We start from the raw sequence: 15,382 nt of genomic DNA on the forward strand, positions 1-15,382 counted from the left end.
TTTAGCTTAACTTTGCTAGTTGGAAATAATTTAATGCATGTTAATGATCAGAGAACAGCCTTAAGAGTTACGTATTGAGGGAATTACAATTTTTCAACTTTACATTACCCTTTCAATTAGCATTTAGCAGTAAGAGGTTTCACTACTCGATGCAAGTAAGTAACACTATATATATATATATATATATATATATATATATATATATATGATTGATAGATCTAAAAGAGTGTAATTGGTCACATCTCTTAATTAGCATAGGATTTTTTTTTTTTTTTTTTTTTAACGGGAATTAGCATAGGAATTTGCTAAAAAATCAACTTCATTGAAAGGTTGCAGACATGCAGTTAACTCATATGATTTATTTATTTCAAAGAATAAATCATACGGTCAATTACACTCTTTTACAGGGACGTAGCTAGCTTTGGACTGGGGCAATGGCCCCCCTAAATTTTTATAAAAAAGTATTATTATTATTATTATTATTATTATTATATATATATATATATATATATGTACTAATTTTAGTAATTTTGTTATATAAAATTACATTTTTTTTCCCTTAAACAATATTATTGATTCTTTTAAGAGTAATGCTATACTCACAAATTTTTTTACAACATTTTTACAAACTGTTTTGGTAGCAAATTCTTATTAGTTCGCACATGGACCCGGCACTCACATCATTTTTTTACTTACTAGTAACCACTTATTACATCAGTAATTTATAAAAAAGTTTGTAGCGCTAGTATTTTCCTCATTTTAGTAACTATGAAAAAAATTTATAGATCTAAAATTTAAAGCAAAATATACAAGCCCAAAAAAATAGCTCAACAACAAAAAAAATTACCAATAGTAAAACTTAAAATAAATAAATAAATAAATAAACTCAATTAACCAATTTTATTTAAAATAAACAACCCTGTCATTTAAAAAATTCTAAACAAAAATAATTTTGTTCTTACCGACACAAAAAAAAAAAAATCACAGCAGCTAAGTATTAGAGCACTCACAGCAATGGTGCTATATAGGTATAATGCTATTTTTTAGCTCTCAAACACCAAAAAATCATTACGCAACAGTGGAGCTAAATTTAAAAGATTTAGCTCCTCAGCTATAGTGCACATCTATCTTTAGATGTGCACTGTAACTCAAAGCTAAAAAAAAAATAAATAAATAAATTTATTACACTTCTCTCTCCTCTCTCATTAAAATATTCCTTTCCTTTTCTCTCTCTCTCTCTCTCTCTCTCTCTCTCTCCAGCTTCTCTTCTTTCTTCTTTCTTCCTCAATTTTTTTTTTCTCTCTAGCTCGCCAGCCTCCCTCATCTCCCTCATCCCTCAGCTCGCCGGCCAGCTCCCTCATCGCCGACCTGTTCCACCAACCCAGTTCGCCGACCCACGCCAAGCCCCATCGCCGATCTCCCCAAGCCCCATCGCCCAGTCCGTGCCCCTCCGTCGGCCTCAACGTCACCGGCCCAAGCCCCAAGCCGCCAATCCACGCCTCCGCCCAATATGATATTGGGTTCGCACGTTGAGGGCCCAAATAATACAATTTGTAGAGCGTGGATTTGAAAGGCTAGGCCTTGGTCACCGGATGGTGGTTAGTCTTGGTATTGATACAGAACTAAACCATGTTCGCTCGAGAAATCTATCTCCTCGATACGGTCTGGGAGGCTCTGGTTCTTGGCCTTTTTTCCCAGCCCCCCTTTTTTTGGCACATTAGTCTTCACATTATATAGCCCTTCTTGGCTGATCCTGGCCCTCCACCTGTTGATCAGGCAGGTGCCTATTCAAGTACCTGTCCCATCAGCCACCTCCCCTTGCTTTTTGTTAGTTGCAATAACCGAAGCCACACTGTTCAGGCGTCTTTTCTCATTAATATGGTTAAGACGTTTGTGAACGCATTCAATGCAGAGGGGACGTATTTACCTTGAACCACCTCCACACCGTACCCCCACGTGGGTCCCATTCTACTCGCCTCTTCTTCTGGGGGCCTTTTGGAGGCTGCCTTTAATGACATGTCACTCTTCTCTTCGAAGTCTTGGGATGCCGAGGACAGGGTCGTCCTCGGCTGCGTCTCTAGGCTATTTTTGGTCTTTCCCTACTCGTCCTCGACAACTACCGTCCTCGGCACGGGTCCTGGGCCCTAGTGGAAAGTGGGTCGGGTCGTAAGTTCTCTGGCCCCACAATAGCCCCTCAAAATCCTGCTGTCTGGATCCTCGGCCGGATAGGAGGGTTTTGATGACATCAGGCCTCTGCCAAAGCTTGTCAATCATTGTCACCTATCGGTTCCCGAGACTCTTCGTCTGCCCGAGACATGTTCCTGGAACCTTTGGAAGGCGAAACGTGTCCTCATTAAATGCGGGCGGCTCTGTGCTTCCCACGTTCAACGGCGCGATGGTGATCTAACGGTTGAGATTTCCTTGCCTTTATGGGCGGGAAAATTCGTGCAGTTACTTTCGATGGGAGGCATAAATGATTTTTGGAACTGATTTGTCTCTTCAGTTTTGCACTTAAGAGTTCTAGCACATATACCCTGGGTTCATCTGAACTTTCGTCCAAACTCAAGTCTATCTCCAGCACAAAAAGCCTGTCCGAGGCACCTTTTCTCTTTTCTGTAAGTTCTCTGCCTCCATTAACTCGTGTTTTTTCTTTTCTAGGTTTATTTTTCTCTTGTTCCTCTCCTTCTCCCGTAGTTGGTTGAGTCTGTTTAGTAGTTCTTAGAGATGGTTAAAATGAGACTGAGAAAATTGGTTGAGACCGAAGAGGCGATGGAAAAGTTCATTGCCAATTATAGAATTCCCCCCAATGTGAGTTTGAGGCACTGTAAGATGGGGGAGTGGCATATTCTGAGAAATATAGGCGAGGTGGTAATCCCTATTCTCGCCTTCGTAGAGGGGGGTATGAGAATCCCCATGGGGCCAGTAATGAAGAATTACCTTAGGCATTTTCGGTTAGCTCCCACCTAGTGCGCCGCCAATATGTTTAGGATTCTGGGTTGTGTGGATGTCCTAAATGAGAAAATAGGGCTAAGACTAACCCATCATGACGTGAATTGATGCTACAATCTTCAAAAATTAAAGGGAAAAATCTATTACATGAAGACCAGAGACGAAAGGGTTCGGCTAATTCAGTGCCTCCCCAACTCCAACAAGGGGTTGAACAAAGACTTTCTTATTGTATCTGGGGAATGGCACGACGGCGTTCCATGCCCAATGGTGGAGGGAGAACCAGGTGGGGTATAGAGAATGGAAGGGCGCTGATCCTTTGCGCCATTTTAATTTGATGTGGTTCGGTTACTAACCATGTGCATGTCTTTTTCTTGTAGATCCCAACGCCTTTCATCGGCACTTTCACCTAGTTTACCGGGTGGATTTGGAGACTGTTCTTCAAGTGGCAGTTTTTGTAAATGACAATGATGGTCAAGTCAGAGCTACTTACAAAATCTTAGGGTACGCTCCCCTTCAGAAGTCATTTGCCGACCCAAAGCACGTGATTAGCGCTAATCGTCCTCAGCTTTCAAAAATTACCGTAGTTGAACAAGGGTTTTTGATATCCGAAGGATCTTCTGTCCCAGAGGGCATCCCATTGGTGGGCTCTTCGTCGCTCCATCGTGCAGCGGAGGACGAAGATAATTTGGATTAGGGGTGTCAATTCGGGTTAGCGTGTCGGGTTCGTGTCGTGTCGAGGTAGGGGTATTAGACTAAATGGCTCAACCCTAACCCGACCCATTTAATAATCGTGTCAGGATCCTTCAACCCTAACCCGACCTGTTAATAAGGCGGGTTGACCTGACCCAACCCATTTGACACGTTTAATAAACGGATCGTGTTGGGTTAACACGAATGTAACACAACCCATTTCAACCTGTATAATATTAAATATAACATCCATCTATAAATTATCTTTTTTTATATCCCAAAAACTAGTGCATACATTTTAAGTCTTCGACCCACATTCAAAATAATATAGTTCAATAAAAATATAACATTCATCTAGAAATAAGTTCTTTACACTCCAAAAGAAGTGCAGCACTTCAACCCAAATTCAAAATAACATAGTTTAACAAAAATAAAATAACATAGTTCAACAAAAATATAATATCCTTGGAACTCGCCAAATGCTAAGTATCAATATTGAAAGAATTTGAGCAAATAGTAGACTAATCCTGACTATGACCACGATTATCATCCATAGATTCTTTGTTGATGTCCAAGTTCATAACATCTTCCACAAGCTCATCCAATTTCATTTGTACAAGTTCTATGCCAAAAAAAAAAAAAAATTATTAGTAGTTACAAAATATGATCACGCCTCAACAGTTTTACAAGAACTAAATAATAATAATGTAAGAGTAATAATAACTAATTAAACAAATAAGATTACCTTTCTCATTTGTAATTACTTACTTTTCTTTTTAAATTTAAAATATATATTGGATATAAAAGGTATTTTAAAATTTTAAAATAAAATAATTATTTATTTGTTATACGAGTTAAACGGGTTGTGTTAAGTGGGTCATTTCGGATTTGACACAAATAAATTGGCATGTCAAACGTGTCTATTGTGGGTTACGCGGGTTGACCCGTTTATGACACGTTTCTTATCGTGTCACTTTCGGGTCGACCCGTTTATGACCCAAACCCATTAAGGCCCAACCCTAATCCGAAAAAAACCGTGTTGGGTTCGTGTCGTGTTCGCGGGTTGGGTCGAACATTGACACCCCTAATTTGGATCCATCCGAGGAGGGTTTTGGGGCATTTGATCAAGCCGACCCATCCGAGGATCCTTCTGGCGATCTAAGGGACCCAGACTTGTCCGAAGCGGAGCTATTGTCAGTGGGTACATCTTCCCGAGCCGAGATGGGACTTAAGAGAAAGCCCCCGACCAGCTTACTCGACCTCCTCGAGGGTCAACCGGGGAAGGGTGCGCAGGGAACACCACAGTCCAGTGTTCCATCTCCACCACCTCAGCCCCAAACCATCCAGACTAGGTCATCCTCCACCAAGTCGCAGCCACAATCTCCCCGCCCCAAACTTCCTGCTCCTCCTCAATCAGCTCTGCCTCCTCGGCCGGAGCCCACTGACTCAAAGAGAAAGAGGAGTCCCAAGGGGAAGGAACCCATGGACGGGGGAAAATCCCAATCCTCTCAGGAGAGGGATGAATCCTTGCGAGTTCAGAAACAGTTAAAGATTGGGCACCAGAGCAAAGGGAAAGGGACCGAGGCCCAATCCGCCCAAGGCAAGGGGAAAGGGACCGAAGCCCAATCCGCGCCGAGTGCTTGGCTTCCCGCCCCCATGCTCCACGGGGGGCCATTGCTGGAAACCGCATCCATGAGGGACCTTAGAGATGGCGAGGGCGGTTATGTGGCCGACGCGCTAGGGAGAACCATGCTGCTTCCCACAGATGTGGATGAGTTGAAGAACATGAGGATGCAGGAGATTTTCCTCAGTACGAAGAGGTACTTGGGTATGGTAAGACTCTTGAAACCTAAAACTTTATTAACTCTTGCTCCCTGTCTTTTACTCACGATGTATTTATCTCACTTGACAGGCTCTCCAGGCCACCTATAGGATGGAGGAGGAAGTTAACAAGTAGAGTAAGGCCGCCGAGAATGAACGCACCAAACGCATAGACGCCGCGTGGACCCTCAAAGCTTTCGAGGACGACCTCGCAAAGGCTAAGGAGGCCTTAAAGGAGGCTATTCGAGAGAGGGATAGCGCCTCGGCGGGTTTAAATGGCGCCCAAAAACAAGCCGAGGAACAGACAAAACGTCTACTCGAAGCCGAGGATCAGTTGCAAATAGCCAAGGAACAGATCAGTGATTTGAAGAAAAGACTGATCATGGCAGAGAATGCTAAAGGCGTGGCGGAGTATGCCCGGGACGAAGCCGTGAGGGCCAAGCAGGAGGTTAAGTTTGCCAGAAACGAGGCCGAAGCTGCTAGGGACAAAGCCGAGGAGGAGGGTTACGAGACAGGGGTGGCTGAAACCCAGGCCTCCCTTAAAGCTCAAATTCCTGGAGTATGTAGACTGATGATGTCACAAATAATCCAAGTCCATAACTCGTCCATATGTCTCGTCCAACGACAGAAACAACAATAGGCGAAGAGAATTACAAGCGTACCAGCGACCCTCGTCCGTATATGGACGACAAGCCTTCCAAGATGATCTCGTCCGTCTTTCACTAAAAGTGGACGAGATCATCCTGGAGGTCTCGTCCATCCTTACTATGAATGGACTAAAAGTGGACGAGCTCCTCATGAAGGTCTCGTCCATCCTCACTATGGATGGACGAGTTCATTGGCCCGTCCGACCTAGGTAACTTCCACAGCGGTTACTCCCAATTCTCCGGACTCCTCGACACTGGGAACGGTTACCAAACAGATAACCGTTCCACACACACTATATAAGGCTTCTTCGATGAAGGAAAAAGGTATTCAGACATTTTCTTATTTTTAAGAGAATACTTCTTCGTTACAGAAAGTTCAAAGTAACTAACTTGATCATCGGAGGATTTTTGGCCGGTCATCACCGGTCCCCTCTGATTCTGTGTCTTTGGTATTACAGGAGATAGCCCGAAGATCAACGTTCAAATCAACCCACTGATAATCAAGGAATCATCAGTTGGCGCCGTCTGTGGGAACGATTGTTTTACAGTTTGTTTCTCCGTGACAAAGGGTTGATGGTTCGGACTAGATCAAGGGCTACTAGCCCAGGCCATCAGGGAAGCAGCAACCCGCTTCGCGATCGCCAGTCTGCGCCGGTCATGCAGTCATCTGCCCAACATGCACAATCTATGGCAGACGCTATGGCGGAGTTGACTCGCCAAAACCAAGAATTACGAATGGAGATTAATATGAGGAGGCAAACACAAGAAGAACGTGAAGGAAGACAAACAGATGGTCATGGTGGAAGAGAGAATACCGAAGTCGGAAGTCAGTTTAGAGGCACCACTTCGCGAACGGTACCATACTTGAAGGAAGAAATGGACCAAATGAAGAGAGTTATGGAGGAGATGAAAGAGAATATGAAAAGAGCGAATCCGATAGAAGACTTGGTTCACAGGACTGATTCTCCCTTTACGGCCTCCATCAACGGTCACCCACTACCATCAAAGTTCAAGTTGCCTTCTCTGGATTCATATGATGGAACACGTGACCCGTTTGATCACATAGCCACTTTCAAGACCACCATGCATCTTCAAGGAGTGCCTGATGAGATAATGTGTAGGGCCTTCCCAACCACCCTTAAGGGTTCGGCGCGAGTTTGGTTTAGTAAAATACCTCCAAATTCGGTGAGTTCTTTTGAAGAGTTGAGCAAGTTATTTGTTAACAATTTCATTGGAGGACAAAGGCACAAGCGTTCCTCGTCCAGTTTGTTGACGATAGAGCAGGGAGAGAACGAGAGCCTTCGGTCATTTATCACCCGTTTTAACAGGGAAGCTCTCAGTGTGGACGAAGCAGATGATAAGCTTCTACTGGCAGCCTTCCACAACGGGGTGAATTCAGATCTGTTTATACATAAGCTCTACGAGAAAGAGCCCCAGTCCATGGCCGAACTCGTCCATTCGGCTCAAAATTTTATGAATGCGGAAGATGCAATCATTGCTAAGAAGAGGAAAAGGTCCGAGAGAATGGACGCAAATCCCAGTCGTCAGCACGAGCAAGGTACTCGTCCAAAGAAGGGACGGATGGAGGAAAGGAGAGATCGAGAAAGTAAGAAGCCAGGTCCTCCAGTACGGAACCAGCAGTATACCCCTTTAAACGCCCCACTTGAGCAAGTCCTTATGCAAATCAATGATGATCCTTCTCTGAAGTGGCCGGAGAAAATGAAGGGTGATCCCAACAAGCGCAACAGGAACAAGTACTGTCGTTTCCATAGGGATCATGGTCATGACACGGACGAGTGTTTTGACTTGAAGCAACAAATTGAAAATCTCATAAGGCAAGGGAAGCTGAGGGGTTTCCTTGGACGAGACCAGAGGGACGAGAAACAAAAGGGAAAGATGGAAGATTCATCGCGACCACCACTCGGGGAGATAAGAGTCATCATTGGGGGAAGTACAACTGGCCAGTCGTCCAAGTCCAAGAAAGCTTACTTGAAGGTAGTACAAAGCGTCCAGCTTTCTGGACAATCACCAATAGCAAGATCCACGGACGAGCGGGCAATTACTTTCACGGACGAGGATGCTGACAGAATTCATCACCCTCATGATGATGCCCTCGTCATCTCCTTACTAATTGCAAACTACACAACCAGAAGAGTGCTTGTGGACAATGGAAGCTCAGCAGACATTTTATATTATCCAGCTTTTCAGCAGATGAGATTAGGACGAGACCAGCTCCGTCCAGGGAACTCCCCCCTAGTAGGCTTTGGTGGGATGAAGGTGCAACCAGTGGGTACCATTTCCTTATCCGTGATAGTGGGGGCATATCCACGACAGATTACCAAGGATGTGAACTTCCTTGTGGTAGACTGTCCATCCTCTTACAATGCCATCATTGGGAGGCCAACTTTGAATAGTTGGAAAGCTGTTACCTCTACTTACCACTTATCAGTCAAGTTTCCGACAGAACATGGGGTAGGACAGGTACAAGGTGACCAACTGGCAGCAAGAGAGTGTTACTTGGCCATGCTGGCCATGGATGAACAAGTTCAAGCAATGAACATTGAAGAAAAAAGGGTTGTAGCAGAACCTACTGAAGCATTGGAAGATATTCCCTTGGATGAAAATAACCCTGAGAGGTGTACCAGGGTTGGAGCAGATTTAGAAGAGAAGATTAAGACGGACCTCGTCCAATTTTTGAAGAACAACATCGACGTGTTTGCATGGAGTCACGATGATATGCCGGGTATAGACCCTAGTGTCATTACCCACCGTTTGAATGTATGTCCTTCCTCCAAGCCTGTGCGTCAAAAGAAGAGGGTGTTTGCCCCAGAAAGAGATAGTGCAATCAAGGACGAGGTCCAAAAGCTGATGGTAGCAAAGTTCATTCGGGAAGTGTACTACCCGGATTGGTTGGCCAATGTAGTAATGGTCAAAAAAGCGAATGGAAAGTGGAGAATGTGCGTTGACTTCACTGATCTGAATAAGGCTTGCCCCAAGGACAGCTATCCGTTACCGCGCATTGACCAGTTAGTAGACTCAACTGCAGGCCACAAATTGCTCAGCTTCATGGATGCCTTTTCAGGATACAATCAGATAAGAATGGACGAGGCTGATCAAGAGAAGACATCTTTTGTCACCAGTCAAGGCTTATTCTGCTATAAGGTGATGCCGTTTGGTTTAAAGAATGCAGGGGCGACATATCAGAGGTTGGTCAACCACATGTTCCGTCCGCAGATTGGGCGGAATGTGGAAGTCTATGTAGATGACATGCTGGTGAAAAGTCAGGACGAAGGAAGACATCTAGACGACCTGCAGGAGACATTTGAGACATTGAGGCGGTATCACATGAAGCTGAATCCTAGCAAATGTGCTTTTGGAGTATCATCAGGGAAATTCCTTGGCTTTATGGTATCCCACAGGGGAATTGAAGCAAATCCAGATAAAATTCAAGCAATACTGGACATGAAGCCACCGCAAAATACCAAGGAAATCCAATCCCTCACTGGACGAGTCGCTGCGCTTAACAGGTTTGTCTCTAAAGCTACTGATAAATGTTTGCCATTTTTTAAGGTTCTTAAAAAAGCATTCGAATGGACCGACGAGTGTCAGAGAGCTTTCGAAGATTTGAAGGTATACCTTACCAGGGCACCGCTGCTAAGTCCATCAGTGGAAGGAGAAGAACTATATTTGTACCTAGCGGTAACCCCATATGCTGTGAGCTCAGCATTGATAAGAGAGGAAGATAAAGTCCAGAGACCTGTGTATTATACAAGCAAGGCATTGAAAGGAGCGGAAGGACGATATCCACAAATGGAGAAGTTGGCCTTCGCACTAATCACAGCTTCAAGGAAGCTGAGGCATTATTTCCAAGCACATGTCATTAATGTTATGACAGATCATCCTCTCAAAAAAGCAATGAATAGACTGGAAGCTGCAGGGCGATTAATCCAGTGGGCTGTGGAGCTAAGTGAGTTCGATATCAGATATCAACCAAGGCATGCCATAAAAGCTCAAGCCCTAGCAGATTTTATCGCAGAGTTTACCCCAAGTCGTAATGAGGCAGATGACAGCAAGAGATGGATCGTCCACGTGGATGGTTCGTCTACACGGCATGCAGGAGGAATTGGTGTGGTCCTGCAGTCCCCAGAGGGAGACACACTGAAACATAAAGTCCGTCTACAGTACCAAGCGACAAACAATGAAGTCGAATATGAAGCCCTCCTCAAAGGGCTAGAATTGGCGAAGTCCGTGGAGGCCAAGTCCATATGTGTCATGGGAGATTCCCAACTGATCATGGGGCAAGTGAATGGGATGTATGAAGCGAAGGAAGGACGAATGAAGAAATACCTTGGTAGGGTGATGCGCCTTGTGAAAAGGTTCGAAAAAGCTGACTTCGTTCAAATCCCCAGGGAGGAGAACGTGGAAGCTGATACTATAGCAAAAGAGGCCTCAGCAGATGAATCATTAGAGAAGTCAGATGAAGTTCAGTATATGCCGAGTATAGATGCCCAGGAAGTACAGCAGGTGGATAACAGAGAAAATTGGATGACTCCCATTATATCATATTTGAAAGACGGACGACTACCAGAAGAAAAGGACGAGGCCAGAAAGGTGAGGGTGAGATCAGCTAGATACGTCCTTATGAATGAAGTGCTATACAAGAGAGGCTTCTCTCAACCTTACCTTAGGTGCCTAGCTCCGGACGAAGCGAACTACGTGCTGAGAGAAGTTCACGAAGGGGCATGTGGCAATCACTCAGGAGCCAGATCACTTGTCCACAAGGTCGTCCGTGCAGGATATTACTGGCCGAACATGCAAGCTGATGCAAAAGCATACGTTAAAGTCTGCGACCAGTGCCAGTGATTTAGCAATGTCCCCAGGCAACCATCGGAATACCTCACCCCAATGGTAGCACCGTGGCCCTTCGCACAATGGGGATTGGACATTTTGGGTCCCTTCCCTTTGGGAGTAAGACAGATGAAGTTTTTAGTTGTGGGCATCGATTACTTCACCAAATGGGTGGAGGCAGAACCGTTGGCAAATATCACACAACAGAATGTTAAGAACTTCGTGTGGAAGAACATTGTCTGCAGATTTGGAGTGCCGAAGGTATTGGTGTCTGACAACGGACGGCAATTTGACAATGCACTCTTCAAGGACTTTTGCTTACACTTTGGAATTCAGAACCATTACTCCTCGCCTGCACACCCCCAAGCCAACGGCCAGGCTGAAGTAGCAAACCGATCCTTGTTGAAAATCATCAAGACTCGGCTTGAGGGGGCAAAGGGAATATGGCCAGATGAATTACCAGGAGTTTTATGGGCATACAGGACCACTGTGAGGACCCCTACAGGGGAGACCCCTTTCAAGTTAGCCTATGGAAGCGATGCAGTCATACCTGCAGAAGTGCATATGGCTAATCACAGGGTGATGACGTATCAAGACAAGGATAATGAGGACCAGCTTCGTCTGAACCTCGATCTAATAGACGAGGTAAGGGCAAACGCAGAATACAGGGCAGCAAAGTATAAGAACCTCATGGCTAGGCAGTATGATGCGATGGTGAAGCCTAGGCGTTTCAATATAGGAGATCTCGTCCTGAGAAAGGTCTCTTTGTCAACCAAGAACCCAGCACATGGGAAGTTGGGCCCAAACTGGGAAGGACCCTATAGAGTAATCAACTGTAAAAGGCAAGGATCCTACTACCTGGAGGCCCTGGACGGGAGAAAATTGGAACATCCTTGGAATGTGGAGCACCTGAGGAGGTACTACCAGTAAGAGTGAACCTATGGACGAGACTTGGGTCTTATCTGTTTACTAGCGTACTATTATGAGTGATGCTGTTTGATACTACTATGTTTGGTATTGTTTGTGTGTGAAGTTTGAAACTATGATTTACTTTTTATAGTTGTGTTGTGGTTATGGACGAAGTCATGAAGTATGTATTTATTAAATAAAAAGGCATCAGTGTGCATGTGCCTTGTCTGTAAACAATATTTATGTTATGTACAAAATGTTGTGTGAATTCTCCATGATATTGTCGTCCAATTCAATCCTCAAGAGGGTTGAAAGATCCAAGACGAACAAAATCTCTGGACGCAGAGATGTAACGTCTAAATTTTATTGAATAAAAGAAACCACATCCATACTCGTCCAACTCATGGACGAGGTAAAGCCAACTGAAACAATCCAAATTCTGGACGAGACAAAAAGTTGGCAAAATAAGTAAATGGTATGTAAAATTAGTTTGCAAGTCTTAAGACGAATCAAGCTAATTAAAAATACTACCTGCTAAGACGAGTTAGACTACATGAAAAATATGTACTCGACATGGACGAGCTAGGAGTAAAATAGCTTAGCAGCATCCGTCCATGCAAAGAAAATCACTCGTCCATACAAAGAAAATGAAATCATTTATCCATGCAAAGAAAATAAAACTTCATTCAAAGGGTGGACATCCTACGTCCAAAAACCCTTGATTAGTTTGAAAAGCAGAAATAGTATACTTAAAAACCCGTCCTAAAACCATGGACGAGTATAATGTATTTTTGTTACATAAAGAAGGTCCAAAAACAAAGGACCAAACACAAAAGTTACAAAAAGAAAGAAAAAGCAAGACTACAAAGGTTAAAGTCTCGTCTTAAGAAGGGGGAGCATTCACAGCAGGCTCGTCCTGAAGAGGCTGAGTACTGGCGTCGTCTTCCACGTTGACGTCATCAGAGCCAGTCTGGAGGAGAGAGCTTGTGGCAGCAGCAAGGTTAAGCTTGATTGTACTGAAGTCAACTTCAGGAAAGTTTTCAACAGCGTCCATTCTGAAATCTTCAAAACCAGCTGCATAATTGCGATCCAAAGTGTCTGTATACTCTTTGGACGACTTGAACTCAGCCACAGCGTCCTCTCTTGCCTTGGAAAGACGAGCATTCAACTCATTGTTCATCTGTTGTAAGTGATCAATGCGCGTCTCCTTCTCCAATGCATCCGTCCTTAGCTCCTCAATCAACTTGTTACGCTCTTTGACCTCGTCCTTAGCTTTTTCAGCAAACCCAGCCCATTTCTTACAATCAGCGTTCACCTCCTGAATCCTTGTCTCCAACAAGACTCTCGTCTTGTCCAGCTCCGTTGCCTGTCTAGACGCTGCTATAAACTTCGACATGGCCTGTGAATAGACAGAACAACATAGAATGATTAGATGAGGAAAATTTAATAACTGAACAAGGACGAGGGATACTGGCATACCTTGAAGAGGTCATGGACGCCTGAATGTTCAAATTCCTTCAAGCCCATGTTGTAGCACATGTTTATATCCTCGTCCTTGACGGCTGTCTGGAAACGTTCCCCAGCCAGATCTTCGCTCTCAATAATGTTGGTAGAAGGCTGGGACGAGCCAAGCATAGTAAACTTGGCTAAAGGAGTTCTGGGCGGAGTCTTGGACGGAGTGGATTCAACTGGAGTGGACGAGTCCACGTCGACTATCTGGACGGCAGGCTGAGTCTGAGGAGGTTTTGACTTAACCACCTTGGACGAGCTCTGCTTAACCCTTTTGTCTCTACGACTGGGGAGCCCTTCCAGGTCAATACTCTTTGGCAAGAATTTTCTTTTGTCCCCAGCCGTTGGACGCGTCTGACCCTCAGGACGATCCTGGGCTACACCCTCAGGACGCTTCCCTTCTCCAGCAATTTCCTTCCCTTTGTTCTCTTTCATGGTTGACATTCCTAAGACGAGATGAACAAGTTAAGAAATGTATACAAAGAAGAAAAGGGAAAGGAAGTTTAGCTAAAAACTTACTTTTTCGCACAGTAACCTCGTGAGCTATAGCTTCGTCTGAAGGCTCGGGACCTAAACCCCACTTGGCTAGACGTCTAAGCGTGACAAGAGAATGGAAGCTCCTATCTGCGTGTAGACGAGCCCTGTGGACGCGGTCACGATGAAATTTGCTCAAGGACGGACGTTTGGCAGCTACAACACAATGAACAAATAAAGGTTAGAAATTGTAAATGTACCAAATAGGAGTAAGAATAAAAATAGACAAGGGGAAGGGACGTACCTTCTGGACGAAGGTTCCCTAAGTCCCCAGTGTAAGGGGGAAAGGGATCCCTGCCAACGTCCACAGGGTTCCCTGCCCAGAAGCCTGAAAGAAAAATGAACTCCGTCTTCCACTTCCTATCAGACGAAGCTAGGGACTTGATCAACCTACAATCATTCCCTCTAGCAGTAAATTGATAAAAACCTTCAGACTGACTTATGGCAGAAGGTTTATAACAATAAAGGAACTCGTCCACTGTAAGAGGACGGTCCCCACCAAAAACTTCCCTCCACAAAATTTGCATGGAGATAATTAACCTCCATGCATTGGGATTGAATTGACAAACACCTAAACCTAACTTGACTAGTAACTCCCTAGCAAAGGCATTTAAAGGAAACCTAAGGCCACCTAAGAAATAAGATTCATAGACGCCTATTCCAAAACGGGGCTCACAACACCACTCTCCATGGACGGGTAGCCTAGGGTTAAACTCGTCTGGGATTTGATACCAGGACCTGAGGTTACCTAACCTTTGTTCGTCCGTCTTAGAATGGACGCCTACAGCGCAACTAAAGACGGTCTCTACCTCGTCCGTAGGATTGGACGGAGAACCAGCTTGAGAGCCAGAAGCTCTCCTAAGCTGTTCTTGGACGACTTCAATAGGGAGCCCAGGGGCCCCAGAAGAGTAGTTCTCGTCCGTGCTTCCTCCACTCTCATCACTAGCACTGCTAGAGCTAGACCTATCACTAGTATCATCACAATACTCGTCTATAACCTTATTAAGGCTATCTGTAGACGAGGAAGCGACAGACATCCCTAACAAGAAACTTAAACCTAAAGACGAGAAAAAGAAAGAGTACCTGGCTCTAGACGGAAGAAGACTCTAGACGCAGAGAACTCCTAGACGAGGCTCTAGACGGTGGATGTCAAGGAAGAAAATTTCTGGAATGAGGAGGGTCAAGGGAGGCATTCCACTATTTATAGGATGCTGACCTGGGTAATCGAAACGACCCAACCAATACAGAAGCAACACGTGGCATCTACCTCGGAAAAATAAATCGACGGAATCAGTTTCTAATAAGAAAAAGACACGTGGTACAGTAATTATTAACCAATTGTGTCCAAGAACGTTCAACCTTTTGGACGACTCATATGGACGAGGGGGCAACTGATGATGTCACAAATAATCCAAGTCCATAACTCGTCCATATGTCTCGTCCAACGACAGAAACAACAATAGGCGAAGAGAATT

The 15,382-nt window shown here is 44.5% G+C and overlaps 2 protein-coding genes across 2 annotated transcripts; one reads left to right on the plus strand and one right to left on the minus strand.

The window, feature by feature from the left end:
* Window positions 1–4,860: 4,860 nt before the first annotated feature.
* LOC126694912 (uncharacterized) lies at window positions 4,861–6,100 on the plus strand. The gene is made up of 2 exons (XM_050391459.1): window positions 4,861–5,472; window positions 5,597–6,100. Exons 1-2 carry the CDS (start codon window positions 4,861–4,863, stop codon window positions 6,098–6,100), a joined length of 1,116 nt encoding a protein of 371 aa, XP_050247416.1.
* A 6,647-nt stretch (window positions 6,101–12,747) lies between these two features.
* Window positions 12,748–13,499, minus strand: LOC126694919 (uncharacterized). Its single transcript, XM_050391472.1, has 2 exons — window positions 13,344–13,499; window positions 12,748–13,263 (listed from the first exon to the last, which is right to left on the minus strand). The coding sequence occupies exons 1-2, from the start codon at window positions 13,497–13,499 to the stop codon at window positions 12,748–12,750; spliced, it is 672 nt and encodes a 223-aa protein (XP_050247429.1).
* Between the last annotated feature and the right edge of the window lie 1,883 nt (window positions 13,500–15,382).

This window comes from Quercus robur, chromosome 2 (genome assembly GCF_932294415.1).
Source record: "Quercus robur chromosome 2, dhQueRobu3.1, whole genome shotgun sequence".
NCBI lineage: Eukaryota > Viridiplantae > Streptophyta > Magnoliopsida > Fagales > Fagaceae > Quercus > Quercus robur.